Source organism: Hylobates moloch, unplaced genomic scaffold, assembly GCF_009828535.3.
Source record: "Hylobates moloch isolate HMO894 unplaced genomic scaffold, HMol_V3 SCAFFOLD_10, whole genome shotgun sequence".
NCBI lineage: Eukaryota > Metazoa > Chordata > Mammalia > Primates > Hylobatidae > Hylobates > Hylobates moloch.
Genome location: NW_026652285.1, coordinates 20,248,933 through 20,271,033, shown reverse-complemented (window position 1 = coordinate 20,271,033; position 22,101 = coordinate 20,248,933). Strand labels below are relative to the sequence as shown.

The following is a 22,101-nucleotide window of genomic DNA, read 5'->3' as shown; positions in this document are numbered from 1 at the left end:
CGTGCCTGGCCAGAAAAAGTCCATTTAAACCCACTCCCCTGACCACTACCACTGCTATTCTCATCCCTTTCTTAAATGATAGGTTCCCTTGTAAACCTAGCTAAGGAGTCTGCCATTATGAATTTGGTATGTATTATTCCACACTATTTTTAAATACTGTTATATACACGTATGTTTTATATATATATGTGTGTGTGTGTGTGTATCCATATAAACATATACTGTTGGTTTTTTGTGTATTTTAGTGTACTTGGTACCATAAAAACAAATCACTCTGAAATTTGTTTTTTTCATTCAATTATATATATATATATATATATATATTTCAGATTATAAGTTTATTCAATGCAAAATAATCCTCTGGCTGGGTGTGGTGGCTCATGCCTGTAATCCTAGCACTTTGGGAGGCTGAGGCAGGCGGATCACCTGAGGTCAGAAGCCTAGCCTGGCCAACATGGTGAAACCCTGTCTCTACTAAAAATACAAAAATTAGCTGAGCGTGATGGTGGGCGCCTGTAATCCCAGCTACTCAGGAGGCTGAGGCAGGAGAATCGCTTGAACCTGGGAGGTGGAAGTGGCAGTGAGCCAAGATCGTGCCACTGCACTCCAGCCTGGGCAACAGAGTGAGATCGTGTCTCAAAAAAAACTAAACACAAAAGTCCTCTGCAATGTTACTGAGGTGGCTGACCACATCCACGACGAAATCTGCCTCTTACTGGAATTTGGTTGTTGACGCAGCCTCAACCTCAGCTCTCTTGTTGGCAGCAGGCTGTCGGCTTCCCCACCTGTGGGTCTTGCAGGTGGCTCACCCTCCAGACCTTTAGGCAGAGACCTGCCAGTCTCTGGACAGCTGTGGCATGATGGGGGGCCAATCTTGGGGGGCAGATGGAGGTCATCATGGAGATACTGGATACCCTCATTGGTAAGGTACCCGTAGAAATGTCTCCAGGCAAACTGTTCCTGCACAAAGCCTCGGGACTTGAGAGACTGCATGACTTTCATTACATGAAGGTTGGGCACCTTCTTGTCTGCCAGCTCCGGGTGCTTAGGCATGTGGACATCCTTCTTGGCTACCGTGACTCCCTCCTTTAAAAGGAGTTCATAGGGCTGGGCGCGGTGGCTCACACCTGTAATCCCGGCACTTTGGGAGGCCGAGGCAGGCGAATCACAAGGTCAAGAGATCAAGACCATCCTGGCCAACATGGAGAAACCCCGTGTCTACTAAAAATACAAAAATCAGCTGTGCGTGGTGGCACATGCCTGTAGTCCCAGCAACTCGGGAGGCTGAGGCAGGAGAATCGCTTGAACCTGGGCGGTGGAGGTTGCAGTAAGCTGAGATCGCGCCACTGCATTCCAGTCTGGCTACAGAGCGAGACCTTGTCTCAAAAAAAAAAAAAAAAAAAGAGTTGATAAATGCATTCCCGTTCTTCTTAGGCATCAACATCTTGGCGGCTGCAGGGTCCAGGGCCAGAACTGGAAGGGAGTATGAAATGTTTTTAAGAGCTATGTATATATCTAGTTCATACCTCTTAATTGCAATATAGCTATCAATATGAAATGCTGCATTTTACTAAGCCATTTCCCTATTGAAAGGTATTTAGATTGTTGAAAAACCTTCATTTTTACATTTACGTTATTTACAATAGTATTACATTATATTTACATTAATTCCTTCTTCATTAAGACATGTATAACGGCCGGACGCGGTGGCTCACACCTGTAATGCCAACACTTTGGGAGGCCGAGGTGGGTGGATCACTTGAGGCCAGGAGTTCGATACCAGCCTGGCCAACATGGTGAAACCCCATCTCTACAGAAAAATACAAAAATTAGCCGGGCATGGTGGTGTGTGCCTGTAATCCCAGCTACTCAGGAGGCTGAGGCAGGAAAATCGCTTGAACCCGGGAGGTGGAGTTTGCAGTGAGCCGAGATCACACCACTGCACTCCAGCCTGGGTGACAGAGTGAGTGAGACTTCGTCTCAGAAAAAAGAAAAATACATGTATAAGGATATTCATTTCAAACAATGCTGAAATGAACATTCTTATGCTTGTCCTATTGCTTACACATGCAAGCATTTCTCCTTTCACCTAGCATCTTACTTGCTAGATCCCAGGGTATGCCTTTTTTATTTTTGATAGATACTGCCAAATTTCCCTCAAGAGGGCTTGTGTGAACTCACACTTTCACGAAGAGTGGGTAAGTGTCGCACCTTACATACACCTAACTAACATTTGCTATCATCAAATTTTCAAACTTTAATGAAAAAGGTACTGCATGTTTTTTTTTTAATTCACATTTCCCTGATTGAAGCTGAGCATATTTCATATGTTCATTGCCATTTGTATTTCCTCTTCTGTTAATTGCCTGTTTATGTTCTTTACCATTTAAAAATTTTGCCTTTTTCATATTCCCATAAGTATTCACTATGATGGTCTAATCTTTTTTTCAAGGCAATTAAATGATTTTCTGGTTAAACTGGGTCCCGAAGGCTAACATTTCAACGATTGTACCTTAGTCCCTCAAAAAACTAATCTTGCTGGATTGTGCTGTGCTTGCTTTTGACTAAAGATTGTTATCGGCGGAGCGTGGTGGCTTACGTTTGTAATCCATAAAAATAGTTACTGTTTGCTCTAAAAATATTGTGACAACCGTTACTGCCATACACACTTTCTTGTGATTTAGTTTATTTTTTATTTCAGTGGTAGGAGAAGTTCCACTTCCCTTCAGGAATTGGTCTACTTCTTCCTTTGGATAGGAAGGACCGTGTAATGGTTGTCAATTGCTTTTTATCCTGGTTCCCATGAAATTCAGATGTGACTTTGGTGTTTAGCTGCTGCAGCTGGATGGGCCCCTACCGTCTGATAATTTTATTTCTTCTTTTATGCTGGTCATGGTTTTTTAAAAAAATGGGGTTTGTTAGCCAGGCATTGTGGCTCTCTCCTATAGTCCTGGCTTCTCTGAAGGCTGAGGCAGGAGGATCGCTTGAGCCCAGGGGTTGGAGACCAGCCTGGGCAACATAATGAGACCCTATCTCTACAAAAAATTTTTAAAAATTAGCCGGGCTTGGTGGCATGTACCTGTAGTCCCAGCTATGAAAAGGCTGAGATGGGAGGACTGCCTGAGCCAGGGAGGTCAAGACTGCTGTGAGCCGTGATTGTGCCACTGTATTCCAGCCTGGGCGACAAAGTGAAACCCTGTCTCAAAAACAAAAATGCGGCCGGGTGCGGTGGCTCACGCCTGTAATCCCAGCACTTTGGGAGGCCAAGGCAGGTGGATCATTTGAGGTCAGGAGTTCAAGACCAGCCTGGCCAACATGGTGAAACCCTGTCTCTACTAAAAACACAAAAAAGTTAGCCGGGCATGGTGGCGCACTCCTATAATCCCAGCTACTAGGTAGGCTGAGGCAGGAGAATCGCTTGAGCCCGGGAGGCGGGCTCTTGCAGTGAGCCGAGATCGCGCCATTGCACTCCCGTCTGGGTGACACAGCGAGACTCCATCTCAAAAAAAAAAAAAAAAAAAAAAGCTTTGTTATAAACTACCTCAGTACCTTTGTGGAGGCCAGGAGAGGGGAGGAAATAAGAACGATGGGGTGAGAATGGAAGGAGACGGGGACAACCCAATTTTGATTTCTCCACATTGTCAGGGCAAGGCTCTGTGCACAGGCACCACGTTGAGAACTAACCAGGGACCAGCATCGGGGCAGCTCCTGACGTTTCTGTTCTCCTTCCTGCAGAGAAGGGCTGCCCCGCCCACTGCCCCTGCTGGCCCAGCCCAACCTCCCCTTTGGGTACCCAGTCCACGGAGTGGAGGTGATGCCCCTGCACACGGTTCCCATCCCGGGTAAGTACATCCACATCCCGAGGGGCCCCAGACAACATTCTCACTCTTCTAAGGCAAAAGGAGGGAGAGGTCGGGTGCAGTGGCTCATGCCTGTAATTCCAGCACTTTGGGAGGCCGAGGCAGGAGTTCAAGGCTGCAGTGAGCTATCATCTTCCCAATACACTCCAGCCTGGGTGACAGAGTGAGACCCCGCTGTCTCTTCAAAAAACAACAACATAAAAGGGGCTGAGTGCTGTGCTCGTGCCTGTCTATAATCCCAGCACTTTGGGAGGCTGAGGTGGGTGGACTGCTTGAGCTCAGGAGTTTGAGACCAGCCTGGGCAATATGGCAAAACCCTGTCTCTACGAAAAATAGAAAAATTAGCTGGATGTGGCAGTGGGCACCTGTAGTCCCAACTACTTGTGGGGTTGAAGCAGAAGGGTTGCTTGAACCTGGGAGGTCGAGGCTGCAATGAGCAGAGATTGTGCTGCTGCACTTCAGCCTGGGTGACAAAGTGAGATCCTGTCTCAAAAATAAATAAAACTAATAAATAAAAGTATGGAGCAGGCATTCATTGGTACCTGCTGCATACTCAGCACAAGGCAAGAAGCTTGATGTGATTTTTTTTTTTTTTTGAGACGGAGTCTTGCTCCATCTCTCAGGCTAGAGTACAGTGGCAAGATCTCGGGTCACTGCGACCTCCACCTCCTGGGTTCAAACAATCCTCCTGCCTCAGCCTTCAAAGTAGCTGAGATCACAGGCGTCTGCCACCATGCCTGGCTAATTTTTTGTATTTTTAGTAGAGACGGGTTTTCACCATGTTGGCCAGGCTAGTCCCGAATTCCTGACCTCAAGTGATCTGCTCACCTCGGCCTCCCAAAGTGCTGGGATTACAGGCATGAGCCACCTCGCCTGGCTTGATGTGATTTCATTTCATGTTAGCCTTATTGTATCCACAACTGGGAATCTCCTTTAGTAGCCGTGACCTCCTGGGGCTCCAAGATAACACAGGAGAGGACAGAAATCTGTGTGCCTCAAAGAATCTTAGGACATAATTGGCTTTTCAATGTCCTCCAGCATCTTGGGAGCGGGCAAAACATGAGCCACTCTGTAAGGAGTGCTTTTTTTTTTTTTGAGACGGAGTCTTGTTCTGTCACCCAGGTTGGAGTGCAATGGCATGATCTTGGCTCACTGAAACCTCCTCCTCCTGGGTTCAAGCCATTCTCCTGCCTCAGCCTCCCAAGTAGTTGGGATTACAAGTGCCCACCACCACACCTGGCTAATTTTTGTATTTTTAGTAGAGATGGGGTTTCACCATGTTGGCCAAACTGGTCTCGAACTCCTGACCTCAGGTGATCCACCTGCGCTGGCCTCCCAAAGTGCTAAGATTACAGGCATGAGCCACCATGCCTGGCCGGGAGTGCATTGTGAAAAGAATATTTATGTTGGTTAAAACTGCCCTCCATGATGGATTTTTACACACCCCTCTAGTTCAGCATCACATTCTTCATCAGAGTAAAGTGGAATATTATCAGAGGGACCAGAAGGATGAGCCTGCAGGCACAGATGTCCCCTCCCAGTGCAGAGATGTTGGATTCTGTGGGTCTGTCCAGTGAAGCCTTCTTCTGCTTGTGGGCTCTTGGCATCTTGAGGCAAACAGCCCCCCGAAAACTGCAAGCCCCAGAAAAGACCTCCAAGTAAGGTCTGGGTGTGGTGACACCTGGGGATCTGCCATATCTCATGGACCCAGCCGAGCTCTCTCCAGGTCCAGCACTGAGGAGCATGACAGATACCTGAATTTCACAAACCACACCTCAAACAAGTGAGATGAGAGTGAATGCCTGAGACAGAGAGGGACGCAGGACATCAACAGATGGCATGCCCCACACAGAAGGAAGGGCAAGGTCCCAGACAGGGGAAAAAGGGGACAGGGAAGCAGAGGTGAGAGTTCAGTAAGTTATCAAAGTCCACATAGAAACGATGTATTTGAATTCAAATTTGAATTAGTCCTACTATGAGAACAGAGATAGATTCTAAAGTAAATGCATCTGGGGTCAAGCACTAGTGTTCTTGAATAGCCATCTTAAAAACTGTTTTTCATTTTGGATGATTCATTTCTTATCGTGATAAAATATATATAATGGGCTGGGCGCAGTGGCTCATGCCTGTAATCCCACCACTTTGGAGGCTGAGGCGGATGGATCACAGGAGGTCAGGAGTTGAAACCAGCCTGGCCAACATGGTGAAACCTTGTCTCTACTAAAAATACAAAAATTAGCAGGGCGTGATGGTACATGCCTGTGGTCCCATTGCACCACTGCACTCCAGCCTGGGTGACAGAGTGAGACTCAGTCTCAGAAAAAAAAAAAAAAAAAAAAGGCCTGGTGCAGTGGCTCACGCCTGTAATCCCAGCACTTTGGGAGGCTGAGGCTGGTGGATCATTTGAGGTCAGGAGTTTGAAACCAGCCTGGCCAACACGGTGAAACCCTATCTCCACTAAAAATACAAAAATTTGTTGAGTATGGTGGCTCACACCTGTAGTCCCAGCTACTCGGGAGGCTGAGGCAGGAGAATCACTTGAACTTGGGAAGTAGAGGTTACAGAGAGTTGAGATTGCGCCACTGCACTCCAGCCTGGGTGACAGAGTGAGACTCCATCTCAAAAAAAAAAAAAGTATATATATAAAATATAGAAACATATATATTAATATTATATAAAAACATATATATTATATTATTATTTATAATATATAATATTTAAACATAAAATTAACAATTTTTTATTTTTATTTTTTGAGACGGAATCTTGCTCTTTCACCCAGGCTGGAGTGCAGGTGTCGGGATCTCGGCTCATTGCAAGCTCTGCCTCCCAGGTTCACGCCATTCTCCTGCCTCAGCCTCCTGAGTAGCTGGGACTACAAGTGCCCGCCACCATGCCTGGCCAATTTTTTTTCGTATTTTTAGTAGAGATGAGGTTTCACCATGTTAGCCAGGATGGTCTTGATCTCCTGACCTCGTGATCCACCTGCCTCGGCCTCCCAAAGCACTGGGATTACAGGCTTGAGCCACCGCGCCTGGCCAAAATTAACAATTTTAACCATTTTAAAGTGTATACTTCAGTGACATGAAGTATATTCATGTTGTGCAACCATCAGTCACCACCAGAACTTTTCCATCATCCCCACCTGAAACTCTGTGCCCATCTAACTGAATTCCCCACTGTCCCTCTCCCTCGCCCCTGGCAACCACCGTTCTGCTTTCTGTCTCTATGGGTTTGGCTACTCCAGGTGCCTTATACAAGATGATTCATTATTCATCCATTGCTTCCTCCCCTTCAGTAAGACATTCCCAGAGAAACTGAATTAATTCACAGCCTCCAAAGCTGAGGGCAGCATCAGAGGTTTTAGAACCATTGGGGTTTGAGAAAGACTACGAAACACCACTTAACAGAGCCCTGGGGAGAGGCGCACGTGTCAGCAAACACTCTGGGTGGGAGGTGACACTTGAAGGAGCTCTCAAGGATGTGCAGGAGTCCACAAGGTTGGCGAGAGCAGCGGGGAGCTGCGGTGTCTCTCACGAGCAGTTTTCTTTCCTTTTCCCTGTGTCCTCCAGGTCTCCAGTTTGAAGGACCCGATGCCCCCGTCTATGAGGTGAGTCCTCCTCCCAGCCCCTCTTTGCACTTGGTGTCCTGTCCTCATTCCCTCAACTGTGGCTGCTCTCAGCCTTTGATGGAGCCCCTGTCCAGATTCAAGGTCAGACATGAGCCCAAGGAGGGAGGGGAAGGAAGGGTGTGTAGAAAATGTGACTTCTAGCCCTGGGAGTGGCTGGAGTTCCAGAGAGGACTTCCCAGACCACACTGAAGAATGGGACCCATTGGCTGCTGCTGCTTCTGGTGCAAGAGGAAGCGGCCACCACAGCCATGGGCTCCGGCACTGCGTGGCCTCTGTCAGGGTTAGGGCTGGCTGCACAGATGGTGCTTGTGCCCTGCCTTCCTTTCCCCACTTTACGCAGCTCCACATCAAGGTCTTATGGTGCTATATCTGATCAGTGGGATGCAAATTGTGCCCAGAACCCTAACCAAGAGGAGTCTGGGAAGTGTGGTTTTAGTTTTCCCACCTTTCCGTGTTGGTCAGAGGTTAGAATGGGTGATGAGTGAGCAGATCGGCAAGGCCTCCACCACCTGTCACCGCTGAGTTCTTGTTCTCTATGTTGTCTTCTTTTTTTGAGACAAGGTCTCACTCTGTCACCCAGTCTGGAGTGCAGTGGCGCAATCATGGCTCACTGCAGGCTTGACCACCTGGGCTCAAGCAATCCTCCCGCAACAGCCTGTGAGTAGCTGGGACTACAGGCATGCACCAACAAACCTGGTTAATTTTTTTTTTTTTTTTTGAGATGGAGTCTCACTCTGTCACCTAGCCTGGAGTGTAGTGGTGCGATCTCTGCTCACTGCAACCTCCACCTCCTGAGTTCAATCGATTCTCCTGCCTCAGCCTCCCAAGTAGCTGGGACTACAGGCATGCACCACCACACCCAGCTAATTTTTTGTATTTTTAGTAGAGACAGGGTTTCACCATGTTGGCCAGGCTGGTCTCGAACTCCAGACCTCAAGTGATCCATCTTGACCTCCCAAAGTGCTGGGATTACAGGCGTGAGCCACCATGCCTGGCCCCTGGTTACTTATTTTTTATTTTTAGTAGAGATGTGGTCTCGCCATGTTGCCTAGGCTGGTTTTGAACTCCTGTGCTCAAATGATCGTCCCACCTCGGTCTCCCAAAGCACTGGGATTACAGGTGTCAGCCATCGTGCCTGGCTATATTGTCTTCTTCATAGTCCTGCTCTAGACCTGAATTCCCTGCTGCGCGTAGTTCCATGCTTATCATCTCTCTTCCACATTGGAATACAAGCTTCATGAAGGCATTTACTGCTGTTTTCCCAGTGCCTGTAACTCAGTTTTTAGAAAGTGTCTGTTGACTGACTAGTGTCAACAGTGTTGGGAGCGACACTGTTCAATTTCCTTTAATAGATAACTGTGATGACTCACAGAAGGCAAGAGAAGAGAGTGGCTGTGGGGGGTAACAATGGGGTAGAGAGGAGTAAGCCAGTTCTACCTGCATTTTGGAAGCAGAGCTGAGAGGACTTGCCACCAGACGGGCTGTCTGTGTGCAGAAAAGGGTAGAGCAATGAGGACTTCCCTCGGGGCCTGGAACAGCTGAGTGGGTGGAGGTGCCATCCACAAGGCAGAGGGAACAGAGATGAGGGTGAGAGGAAACAAATTTATAGAGGAAAATCAGTAGTTCCATTTTGAAGACAAGAAGTTTGAGTTGCTTTTGAAAGGCCCCAGCAATTGGATCTCAGAAAGGTGAGCTGAGATCTACTACAATGTGACCCCATCTGCAAAAGAACAGGTTTTAAACCATGGGAACAGATGAAATCTAGCAGGAAGGTGTGGAGTAAGAAGGGAAAAGAGTCTAGGATTGGAGTTTGAGACCAGCCTGGCAAACATGGCGAAAGCCCGTCTCTACTAAAAATACAAAAACAAATTAGCCAGGTGTGGTGGCCCATGCCCGTAATCCCAGCTACTCAGGAGGCTGAGGCAGGAGAATTGCTTCAACCTGGGAGGTGGAGGTTGCAGTGAGCTGAGATCATGCACTGCCCTCCAGCCTGGGTGACAGAGCAAGACTCCATCTCAAAAAAAAAAAAAAAAAAAAAAAAAAAAAAAAAGAATCCAGATCAAGGTCTGAAAAACTCTATTTGGAGATATAGAGAGAGAGGAAGAGGAGGAGTTGTCAAAGAGAGGTCAAAAAAGGCTGTGGGTGGAATAAGAAGCCAAGAACAATGGAACCCTGCAAGCTGAGAGATGGGAATGTTTCCAGAAATGGGTCCTTTCATCCTTGGGGCCCTAGGACTTGGGGGGTTGGGGGCGGGGTCGCTAGCACAGTGACTCCTTGCAGAGCCAGCCCTACACTGTCAAGGGCACCCTGGTGCTTCTCCCCTCACCCTTATATGCTCTGCCCTGGCTCCCAGCCTGGGTATGTATGTACCTTTCCAGAGAGATATTTTCCAATCCCTGCATTGAGCATCATTCTACCTCACCCACCCTAGGTCACCCTGACAGCTTCTCTGGGGACACTGAACACCCTTGCTGATGTCCCAGACAGTGTGGTGCAGGGCAGAGGCCAGAAGCAGCTGACCATTTCTACCAGTGACCGGAAGCTGTTGAAGTTCGTTCTTCAGCACATGACATACACCAGCACGGGGTACCAGCACCAGAAGGTTGACATAGGTGAGAGCCTGTCCTTGGGGTGCAAAATGCTTAGGGATCCAGAAGATACCTCTGGGCCCTCTCAAAGTCTTCCTCCTTCAGGAAGCCTTCCTGTTTTTTGTGTTTTGTGTTTGTTTGTTTTGTTTTGTTTTGTTTTGTTTTTTGAGACGGAGTCTCACTCTGTCACCGAGGCTCGAGTGCAGTTCTGTGATCTCTGCTCACTGCAACCTCCGCCTCCCAGGTTCAAGTGATTCTCCTGCCTCAACCTCCCAAGTAGCTGGGATTACAGGCACCCACCACCATGCCCAGCTAATTTTTGTAGTTTGAATAGAGACAGGGTTTCACCATCTTGGCCAGGCTGGTCTTGAACTCCTGACCTCGTGATGCACCTGCCTCAGCCTCCCAAAGTGCTGGGATTACAGGCGTGAGCTACTGCATCTGGCCTGTTTGCCTGCTTTTAAGATTCCTTCCCTCTTTCCTCTTTCTAACCCCAGACACATAACTTCATAATTACTGTACCCAGTACTATCCCCACATTGCCATTGACCCCATAGAGCCACTCCAGGAGAGAACAAATCATGCTGTGCGCTTTGCACCTGGTGAGAACCATCCAGTTCTGCTCCCAGTCCTCTGCAGCTCTCAAAGCTGAAGATTTCCACTGCAGTAGAGGAGGGAGCCAGCCTGTGCCTCAGCATCTTGTCTTGGGCACTAATAGGAAAGAACTGGGAGAACTCCCCATTCCAAGGGCAGTGGCTTTGTCTCTCCCCTCCTTCCCTTCCACCAAGAAATTCTAGGGAGAACAATCCCTGCCACTCTCAGGGCAGCCTGAGTTTCTTTCTGGATGAGTTAAAAGCACCCTTTTCTCTTTCGACCAGATACATAGGATGCATTCCCAGGACACCAACAGAAAAAAATGTAACACGGTTGCAGATGATACTCATGGCCACTAGCTAAAGAGATAGTTCTCCCTACCTTCAGATTTTCAAACATTCTTCTTCACAAGATTACCCTGTGAGGTAAAATAGGGTGGGTATTGTTATCCTGGATTAGCAGACAGAGAAAAAAATCACACAGTAAATGGCAAAGTCAAGCTTAGCCCAGACCCTGTGGTTTCAAGCCCACTCCACTCTACCACATTCTCACAGGGGAAGAAGTGTGAACTTAGGAGTCAGTCAGCACATTGCCCCAGGGACACAGCAAGGCGGGAGCCTCAATGCCAGAGACTCTATGGGGTCCTTGATCTCATCCCAGCCAGGACTCTCCCCACCAAACCTGTACTCGCCTGTCATGGTGGCTTCCCGGGGTGGCATGGAGTTTGATCCAGACAAGATACTGCCTGTGCCATGACCTTATTTCTCCCGCCAGTGAGTCTGGAGTCCAGGTCCTCAGTGGCCAAGTTTCCAGTGGCCATCCGCCATCCTGTCATACCCAAGCTATATGACCCTGGACCAGGTAAGGCCCTTGTCCTTGGGGCTCCGTGGTGGCAACCCTGTGAAGCTATTGGTGAAATTCAGAAGGGATCACCTCTGAGATGGAGGATAATTGATCAAAATGACAGCTCTGATATGCCCCCTGACAAGCTTCATTTGGAGGAAAAAAACTCTAGGACACAATCCCCTAAAATTTATTAATTATATTTAACTTAGGCTGGGCGCGGTGGCTCTCGCTTGTAATCCCAGCACTTTGGGAGGCTGAGGCGGGCGGATCACGAGGTCAGGAGATCGAGACCACGGTGAAACCCCGTCTCTACTAAAAATACAAAAAATTAGCCGGGCGTGGTGGCGGGCGCCTGTAGTCCCAGCTACTCGGAGAGGCTGAGGCAGGAGAATGGCGTGAGCCCGGGAGGTGGAGCTTGCAGTGAGCCGAGATGGCGCCACTGCACTCCAGCCTGGGCGACAGAGCGAGACTCCGTCTCAAGGGTGGGGGGGGGAGCCGGTTCCGTGTCGCCCCAGCCCCCCCGGCGGGACAAAGCGGGGGCCCCACGAAAAAAAAAAAAAAAAAAAAAAAAAAAAAAAATTATATTTAACTTACTATGTGGTTGTGTGCAAATTTTGGGGAAAAAAGCTAAAAAATTATAACATTTTAGTAAGTAATAATAATAAAAAGAGTGGTATTGAATCAAATTGGAAATCCTGATATAAACCCAATACATGTTGGAATTTCACTGTGTGATAAAGACAGCTTGTCTGGCCGGGCGTGGTGGCTCATGCCTGTAATCTCAACACTTTGGGAGGCCTAGGTGGGCAGATCACCTGAGGTCAGGAGTTCAAAACTAGCCTAGCCAATATGGTGAAACCCCATTTCTACTAAAAATACACAAATTAGCTCTGTGTGGTGGCGGGCACTTGTAATCCCTGCTACTCGGGAGGCTGAGACAGGAGAATCACTTGAACCCAGGAGGTGGAGGTTTCAGTGAGCCGAGATTGCGCCACTGCACTCCAGCCTGGGCAACAGAGCAAGACTCTGTCTCAAAAAAAAAAAAAAAAAAAGAGAGAGACAGCTTGTCAAATTAAAGGAGGACAAATGAACAAATTAAAAATCGGCTTTTCAAAAAATCATGTGAGATAATGGTGTAGCTATATGAAAGATAAAAAGTTGAATCCAAGTGTGATGGCCTGCTCCTGTAATCCAGCTCACACCTCTAATCTCAGCTACTCAGGAGGCGGAGATGGGAGGATCGCTTGCGCCTGGGAGGTGGAAGCTGCAGTGAGCCATGATCACCACTATACTCCAGCCTGTGCAACACAGCAAGACCTGTCTCAAAAAAAAAATAAACAATTGAAAAATAACTTTTAAATTAGAAGTAAAACTTGAATCTATGCCACAGTTCATACCAAGATAAATTCAAATTGATCAGATATCTAAATAAGTTTGAAAGTACTAGAAAAAAACTCGTAGTTTAAAAATTAGCTGGGTATGGTGGCATGTGCCTGTAATCCCAGCTACTGGGGAGGCTGAGGCGGGAGTATCATTTGAACCCTGGAGGTGGAGGTTGCAGTGAGCCAAGATCCCGCCACTGCACTCGAGCCTGAGCGACAGGGCAAGGGTCCGTCTCAAAAACAAAAAAAACAAAAAAACTTGTAGTTTAAAAAACAATCTTAGGGTATAAGGCATGACACAAAACTCAGAGACCATAAAGAAAAGATTAAAAATATAAAATAGATAAAATTTTACATATTAAAATTAGCAAATTATTTTTTTTCTTTTTGAGACGGAGTCTCGCTCTGTTGCCCAGGCTGGAGTGCAGTGGCGCGATCTCCGCTTGCTGCAAGCTCCGCCTCCTGGGCTCACACCATTCTCCTGCCTCCCAAGTAGCTGGGACTACAGGCACCCGCCACCATGCTCGGCTAATAAAATTAGCAAATTTTAATAAGTAAAGTCAAATAACGAAGGACAAATTGGGAAAAAAATCTTCAATTCACATTAAAGACAAAGGTCTAATTTTACTTAAGAGCATCTATGTATGAATCAATAAGAAAACACTCAATAATGGAAAAATGTGCAGCTCAGAAAAAATTAAATTCAGTAACACTTTTAGCCATTAAAATATATGCCCACTCTCACACTGAGAAAAGTGCATATGAAAACTACTTTCACATCAAAAGGTTTTGGACAGGGCTGGAAAAACAGCATATCAACTGCGGTTAGGAATGTAAATTGGCACCTCTCGGGAGGCAATTTGTCAATTCCTATCAACATTTTAAATGTGTATATCCTTTAGGCCAGCAATTCCATTTCTAGAAATTATCCTACAGATATTTATATCTGTGTGAAATGACATTTGTTCGATTGCAGCACTGTTTGCAATGACAAAAAACAGAATGGGCTGGGCGCGGTGGCTCACCACTGTAATCCCAGCACTTTGGGAGGCTGAGGTGAGCAGATCACTTGAGGTCAGGAGTTCAATATCAGCCTGGCCAACATGGTGAAAACCCATCTCTACTAAAAATCCAGAAAATCCAAAATCGGGAGTCCCTGCTACTTGGGAGGCTGAGGCAGGAGAATCACTTGAACCTGGGAAGCGAAGTTTGCAGGTAGCCGAGATCATGCCACTGCGCTCCAGTCTGGGTGACAGAGCCAGAAACTGTCTCAAAAAAAAAAAAAAGGGCAAGAGGGTGGCACAGGGGGAGGGTTCTGGAACAACTTCTGTCCAAACAACTTCCGATTTTTGTCATTCTGAGAAAGTGGCTCTGTGCACTCATCCACAAACAGGTAGGGTTGTGGCTTCCAGCATGCATTAACTCCAGCTGCCCCCAGGCCATGCAGACATGGCAACTGCACAATCAGATGCCAGTTCTCCGTTTAGTGGCTGAATCCCAAACACATCTGCAGCTCCAGTTGTGGCATCATGGGGTCTTTTCTGTAGGAAAGCTGTCCCCTCTCCAGTCTCTTATATGTCACATGCCTTAAGATGGACAATTCAGTCCAGGCCTTGCAGTCTCCAAGTAAACCTATTTCTAACCATGTCTTCCTGAGGATAGAGATCAGGTAAGCTTTTCTCTAGGAGGTGCAGATGATGGTAGAAGCAAGTCTCAAGATTTGTAGATGTTTTCTCCTCTTCCTGGGCTTCATGACCCTCCATATTGAACCCTTAGATGGGCAAAGCTCTGTGCATTTCAACTCCTAATATTAAGATGAAGGCCAGGAGCAGTGGCTCATGCCTGTAATCCCAGCACTTTAGGAGGCCGAGGCAGGCGGATCACCTGAGGTCAGGAGTTTGAGACCAGCCTGGCCAACATAGTGAAAACCCATCTCTACTAAAAATACAAAAATTAGCTGGGTGTGGTGGCACATGCCTAAAATCCTAGCTACGTGGGAGGCTCAGGCAGGAGAATCACTTGAATCTGGGAGGCGGAGGTTCCAGTGAGCCGAGATTGCATCATTGCACTCCAGCCTGGGCAACAGAGGCAAAATTCCGTCTCAAAAAACAAAACAAAACAAAACAAACAAACAAAAAAACGGGACATAAGCAAAGTGCTAACAGGCAGGAGGGGTAAAATGAAGCATTCAGACAGACAGTTGGGAAATGACATAGTGGGGCCAACAGAACCAGGAAATACAACAAATTGTGTATGTTGTAAATGTCTTTATTTCTAATGCAACTAACAAACTCTTATTAAGCACCTCCTGGGTACAAGAGGCATGAGACCCACAGACACTGACAGGTTATGGCAGAAAGAAGCCATCAGATCAAAGCAGGAAAAGACAGTGAAGCTTCCTACAGGACAGAGCACTGACACCCACTGTTTTCTGCCCAGAGAGGAAGCTCAGAAACCTGGTTACCATTGCCACCAAGACTTTCCTCCGCCCCCACAAGCTCATGATGATGCTCCGGAGTATTCGAGAGTATTACCCAGACTTGACAGTTATAGTGGCTGACGACAGCAAGAAGCCCCTGGAAATTAGAGACAACCACGTGGAGTATTACACGATGCCCTTTGGGAAGGTATGTCCCTCTCAGATTGGGTGGCACCTGCATTCCAGGACAAGAGGGCCCCAGGGTCAGGTTCTACCCTGGATGGGGCCGCTTCCTCAAGGGTCTTCCCAAGAAAGCAGGGTCCAGGAGTGGGAGTGGGTAAGGGCTGTCCTCCGAGTACCGTTGCTGATTCACAGAGAAATTGGTCACCCTCACTTTTCTGCATTCATGAGGTGGTTAGTCCACCTTTCCTCATTTTTTTTTTTTTTGAGATAGAGTCTTGCTCTGTCGCTCAGGCTAGAGTGCAGTGGCATGATCTCAGCTCACTGCAACCTCCACCTCCCGGGTTCAAGCGATTCTCCTGCCTCAGCCTCCCGAGTAGGTGGGACTACCAGCATGCACCACCACACCCGGCTATTTTTTATATTTTTAGTAGAGGCGGGGTTTCACTATGTTGGGCGGGCTGGTCTCAAACTCTTAATCTTAGGTGATCCGCCTGTCTTGGCCTCCCAAAGTGCTGGGATTACAGATGTGAGCCACCATGCCCAGTCTCTCATTTCTATTTTTTTTATTTTTCATTTTTTTTGAGATGGAGTCTTGCTCTGTCACCTAGGCTGGAGTGTAGTGGTGCAATCACAGTGATCATGGCAGCCTCAACCTTAAAGGCTCAAGTGATTCTCTCACCTCTGCCTCCCTTGTAGCTGGGACTACAGGCATGCACCATGATGCCAGGCTAATTTTTTAAATTTTTTGTAGAGATGGGGTCTCACTGTGTTGGCCAGGTTGGTCTCGAACTCCTGGGCTCAAGCGATCCTTCTATCTAGGCTTCCCAAAGTGCTGGGATTACAGGCGTGAGCCACTGTACCCCGCTCCCATCTTTCCTCATTTCTGATGTGGAAATTGATTGGGGTCCCTATAATTGACTTGAGGTCTCTGACATCCCAAAGATTCCTGACATGTAGAGAAATCTGTCATCTCCATGATTCTACCAGAGCTAGGTTCGTGGTCTCTCTCTCCTCTTTCTCTCTCTCCCTTTTTCTCCTTGACTCTCTCTCCCTCCCCACTCTCTCTCTCTCCTTCTCCCTCTCTTCTTCCCCCCCTCCCTCTCTCCCCTACCTCCCCTCCCCCCCCCCCCTCTGTTTCTCTCTTCTTCCCACCATCCCTTTCTCCCCCCCTCCCCCACCTCTCTCCCTCCCCACTCTCTTTCTCTCTCCCTCTCCCCCTCCTTCCCACCCTCCTTCTCTCCCCTCACCTCTCTCTTTTCTTCCCCACTCTCTCTTTCTCTCTCCCTCTCTTCTTCCCACCCTTCCTCTCTCTCTCCCCCCACCTCTCTCTCTCCTTGCTACTCTCTTCCTCTCTCATTTTCTTCCTCCCTCTCTCTCCCCCTTCCTTCCTCCAAGGACAAAGGAGGAAATGAATATTATACATACCAGATATCCTTCAAACTTGACATCTTACAGGAGACAAAAGGAGAGCCATAGAAACTGTCAGGTGAAAACGGACTTCAGCCAATTTATATAGGCCACAGAGCCAAGGAATGACTTTCTAGCCTTTTTTTGTTTCAGTCTTTGATCCACGTAGTCATTGTCCCTTCCAGACTTTCTCTGAGACATGGACTTCCTTCAACCCTGTGGTTCTCAGCCTTGGTTGCACACTGGATTAGCTCCCACCAATTCTAATGGAATTTGTCTGGAGTGCATGCAGCCTGGCTGTTGGGAATTTAGAAAGCTCCCCAGGTGACTCTAATAGGTAATATGGGCAACAACTCCTTTAACCTCATTTCATCTACAGGGTTGGTTTGCTGGTAGGAACCTGGCCATATCCCAGGTCACCACCAAATACGTTCTCTGGGTGGACGATGATTTTCTCTTCAACGAGGAGACCAAGATTGAGGTGCTGGTGGATGTCCTGGAGAAAACAGAACTGGACGTGGTAAGGGACAGTTGCCAATTTCACCCAGTCACAATCTGTAGAGATGGAGAAGAGGGGAGAAGAGCAGGAAGAAATATATAAGAGAAGAGGAGGGGGAGGGAGGGGAGGGAGAGGGGCTGGTGCAGGAGGTGAATAGGCCAGTGCAACCCAGGTGGAGAGTGCTGCACCAGCTCACGCCTCCACACTGACTTTTCTTTGAGTAAATTACACCCCCTCCCTCATTTGCAATTGTTTTCCTTTAAAATTGTGGTTTTATGCAGCATTTCTAACTCCCTCCGTTGACTAGTATGAGATTAAAGACAGCAGCATTCTGGTTCTATCACACAACATTAAAAACAGTATAAATGGTATAAAGCTTTAAAAGCACACATGGTGCTAATGACATTTTTAAAAAGAATAAGAAGAAAATAATAAAAACAGCCTAGGCATGGTGGCTTACACCTGTAGTCCCAGCACTTTGGGAGGCTGAAGCAGGAGGATCACTGGAGCCCAGAAGTTCAAGACCAGCCTGGGCAACATGGCAAAACCTCATCTGTACAAAGAAATACAAAAAATAAGCCAGGGATTGTGGTATCCACCTGTAGTCCAAGCTACTCAGGAGGCTGAGGTGGGAGGATCACCTGAGCCCAGGAGGTCAAGGATGCAGTGAGCTGAGATTATGTCACTGCACTCCAGCGTGGATGACAGAGTGACACCTGTCTCAAAAAAAGAAAAGAATAAAAACATCAGAAGTAAATTCACTGTAGAAAAGAAAAAGGGGCATGGATGAGAAGGTAAGTGGTGTCGTGATCACAGTTAACTCTACTGCAAGTGGACAATCCCCAAAACACCTAGATCAGCAAAGATATCTCTTGGCAACTCTTACAGAGACCAGATCACGATAACTTCAGAGAGAAGATGTTCCAGCTCGTGTAACAACCACACTGGCAGCTGAGGTGGCTCCAGGATCGTCCTGGATCAGCTTCCTTTTCTTGTTGCTCCTCAATCCTTTGGTCCCTGGCTGCATGGCCAGGAGGAAGAGGGGAAGAGGAAGTGAAGGGAGAGCAGGTTTCTTTTAAGGATGTGATGTAAACGTTTCTCGCATCAGTTCTAAATCATATCCCTTCAGCCAGAAGTTTGTCACACGGTGAAACCTTGCTGCAAGGGAGGTGGGGAAATGCAATCTTTTTTTTTCTTTAAATAATAAATGGGCTTTTGTTTTTTATTTTTATAAATTGAGGGGGCCCAGGTGCAGATAGCTTATACACATGTATTTCGTAGTGGTGAAGTCTAGGCTTTTAGTGTACCCATTACCCGCATAGCGAACATTGTACCCAACAGGTAATTTTTCAGCCCTCACCTACTCTTTTTTTTTTTTTTTCTGAGACAGAGTCTAACTCTGTCACCCAGGCTGGAGTGCAGTGGCACAATCTCGGCTCACTGCAGCCTCCATCTCCCAGGTTCAAGCGATTCTCCCGCCTTAGCCTCCCGAGTAGCCGGGACCATAGGGACATGCCACCACGCCCGGCTGGTTTTTGTATTTTTAGTAGAGACACGGTCTCACCATGTTGGCCAGGCTGCTCTCAAACTCCTGACCTCAGGTGATCCACCCACCTCAGCCTCCCAAAGTGCTGGGATTACTGGCGTGAGCCACCACGCCTGGCCTAACCCTCGAGCACTCTTAACCTCCTGCCTTTTGTATTCTCCAATGTCTATTATTCCACACCGTATGCCTGCGTGTACTCATTGTTTAGCTCCCGGAAATGCAGTCTTTAGCTGACTAGTTGACTATGTCATAAAACTCAGAAGGGTCATTTACTAAAAGGAAGAAGGAAAGAGCGGGCGATGGGGGAAAATGAGCAGACTTTACCACGTTGCCCTTAGAGGATTATGATTCTTTCAGAAATAGATGTACTTGCTCATCTGTTGTGCTCAGGCTCAAATATGAAAATGCACATCTCTTCCGTGAGTGCATGGATAGGCAGCTCCGAGAGGTAAGCGAGGAGCAGAAAATACTAGGAAGACAGCTCGAGACAAACAGCTTCCTGCAAGACATCTAACAAGTGGAAACTCCACAAATGGACCAGTGCACACAGGCTGCCTCTTACCTGTACTGCAGTACTCCTCTCCCAGTGGAAGGGAGTGAGTTATCTTCTGGAAAGATAATCTTCTTTGGTCTTGGGTAAGGGTTACTCATGCCAAGGAGATTTTCTGGGGTAGGCAGGAAATAAAAGAGCCCGGGGACCCAACAGTGGTATAGTGAAAGCCATGGCCACAACAGCAAAAAGGGAGTAACTGAGGGAGAATTTGAAGGATAGATCGAGAAATAACAATTCTTGTTATAACCGAGGTGCAGTCCAGCAAGTCTTCCTGGAAGAGGCAGGATGAATATTGATCTGCACTCTAACATGGATTTCTCTGCCTGCTGGCTAGGTAGGCGGCAGTGTGCTGGGAAATGTGTTCCAGTTTAAGTTGTTCCTGGAACAGAGTGAGAACGGGGCCTGCCTTCACAAGAGGACGGGATTTTTCCAACCCCTGGATGGCTTCCCCAGCTGCGTGGTGACCAGTGGCGTGGTTAACTTCTTCCTGGCCCACACGGAGCGACTTCAAAGAGTTGGCTTTGATCCCCGCCTGCAACGAGTGGCTCACTCAGGTGGGAAGGCTGAAAGAGTGAGAGAGGGAGCTGGGCTGGGAATTAGCTACAGAAGTTTGTTCTTTCCAAGGGCTGTACCCGGCTGGCTGATCATAGTCGCTTGCCCAGCAGCAGTACGTCCCTTTCCCTTTCTCCCCAGACTAGGGAGCTCTTGATCTCTCTTACCTCCCTCCTCACGTCTCTTTGACTTCTGTATCTCCTGTAGGCTGCCCTTCTTTTCCTTCCTCTTCCTTTCCCTACAGCTCTGTCTTCTTCATCCTTTCCCATGCTGCTTCATATTCTATTTTTCCAGAAATCCTTTCTTATTAACTGCTCTCTCTTTCCCTCTTACTCCATCAGCCCTGGAGTCCACAGTTCTGTCCAGTTTGAAAGCCAATCTGTGCCATTCTGCCTCTGTGCCCATATCTCTGCCTGAGAAATGAGCTTATTTATTTCCTTCCAACTCATCAGCAGGGACAGGCTCCTAGAGTTAAGGGTGTGGCTTCACGTGGGGCTGAACCTCCCCAGTGTATGAACTGTGTTCTCTCCCTGGGACTCTCCCCCACCAGACCTGGAATAGTATCCACTTTTCTGACCGCAGCTCCCACTTCCTTCTGCTCTCCCTCTCTTTGCAGAATTCTTCATTGATGGGCTAGGGACCCTACTCGTGGGGTCATGCCCAGAAGTGATTATAGGTCACCAGTCTCATTCTCCAGTGGTGGACTCAGAGCTGGCTGCCCTAGAGAAGACCTACAATACATACCGGTCCAACACCCTTGCCCAGGTCCAGTTCAAGCTGGCTCTCCACTACTTCAAGAACCACCTCCAATGTGCCGCATAAAAGTGTGAGGGCATAGGAGAAACACTAGGCCGGCTAGTTATGGTATCTATAGCAGGCCACCGAAAACTGGACTCCTGATAGGTGAACTTTGTACCAAACCAGCTGGTGGGTAGGGAAAAGGGAAATGGCTCAGTTACTGGAAGTACCAATCAAAGGTGAAGGGTCGTTAGAAATGAACTAGTCACTGACCAGGGCAATGGAGACTGTATTGATAGCAATGATGATTTGTACAATGCCCTGCCTTTTTTGAAGCATTTGCATGTGCAGTATCTCACATCATCTCATCTGATCTCACACAAAGACTACATTGGTTTGTGTCCTCAGTCAAAAGAACAACTGCCTGGTCCTTGATAGTTGTTTGGTGGAGATTCTGTCACAGTCAGAAGCATCCGATCCAGCATCACTGTCATCCCTACGTTTTTATTGAGTTCTATCTTATAGACTCAAAAAATGTGAACAATCCAGGGTCCTTTCCTTGAGGAGGTTTGCAGCCTGGTTCAGTTCAGTCCAGTCACAGAATTAGGCAGCCGGGGTCAGAGGATCAGAGAAGGGAAGGGGTCAGCAGGTCCCAGGTGGTGGAGGAAGACTCCGTGGAGTCAACTTGTTAGGAGCCTGAAAGCAGACATTCAGGCATCAGAGAGGGCAGGAGGGCCCTTGGGCCATCCCACTGTCCACCAGAACAAAGGCTGCCCTGGCATCAGACTCACTCCAGACCTGTTCCAGAATGCCAGGGATTGAACTCAGAGCCCATGCCAAGGCGTGATGGTGAACAGACAGTGTGAGTGTGGTGACAAGCCACTAAGCTCCAGTGACATGAGGCCAGTTGCTGATCACTCAAAACTCATGTCATTTACAGAGTGGTTCCATCACTCTGTTGTTGGATATGCCTCTTTCTGTTGCCTGGGGGTTGGCAGATTGCTGAGACCAGCTTGGTCATGGAGACCCTAACCCAGTGGTGCTAGAGGAATTAAAGACACACACATAGAAATATAGACTGTGGAGTGGGAAATCAGGGGACTCACAGCCTTCAGAGCTGAGAGCCCTGAACAGAGTTTGACCCACATATTTATTGACAGCAAGCCAGTGATAAGCATTGTTTCTATAGATTATAGATAAACTAAAAGTATTCCTTACGGGAAACAAAGGGATGGGCTGAAACAAAGGGATGGGCTCTGGCTAGTTATCTGCAGCAGGAACATGTCCTTAAGGCACAGATAGC

At 47.6% G+C, this 22,101-nt stretch overlaps 1 protein-coding gene across 1 annotated transcript in view; it reads left to right on the top strand.

Annotated features, from left to right (window-relative positions):
- The window catches only part of B4GALNT2 (beta-1,4-N-acetyl-galactosaminyltransferase 2), a 44,956-nt gene extending 24,074 nt beyond the window's left edge, over positions 1-20,882 (top strand). The window contains exons 7-14 of the mRNA XM_032162743.2: positions 3,736-3,842; positions 7,433-7,470; positions 9,923-10,103; positions 11,448-11,534; positions 15,341-15,528; positions 17,290-17,430; positions 19,843-20,062; positions 20,677-20,882. Coding sequence (XP_032018634.2) covers positions 3,736-3,842; positions 7,433-7,470; positions 9,923-10,103; positions 11,448-11,534; positions 15,341-15,528; positions 17,290-17,430; positions 19,843-20,062; positions 20,677-20,882 — 1,168 coding nt within the window. The remainder of the gene's footprint in view (positions 1-3,735; positions 3,843-7,432; positions 7,471-9,922; positions 10,104-11,447; positions 11,535-15,340; positions 15,529-17,289; positions 17,431-19,842; positions 20,063-20,676) is intronic.
- Positions 20,883-22,101: the final 1,219 nt, after the last annotated feature.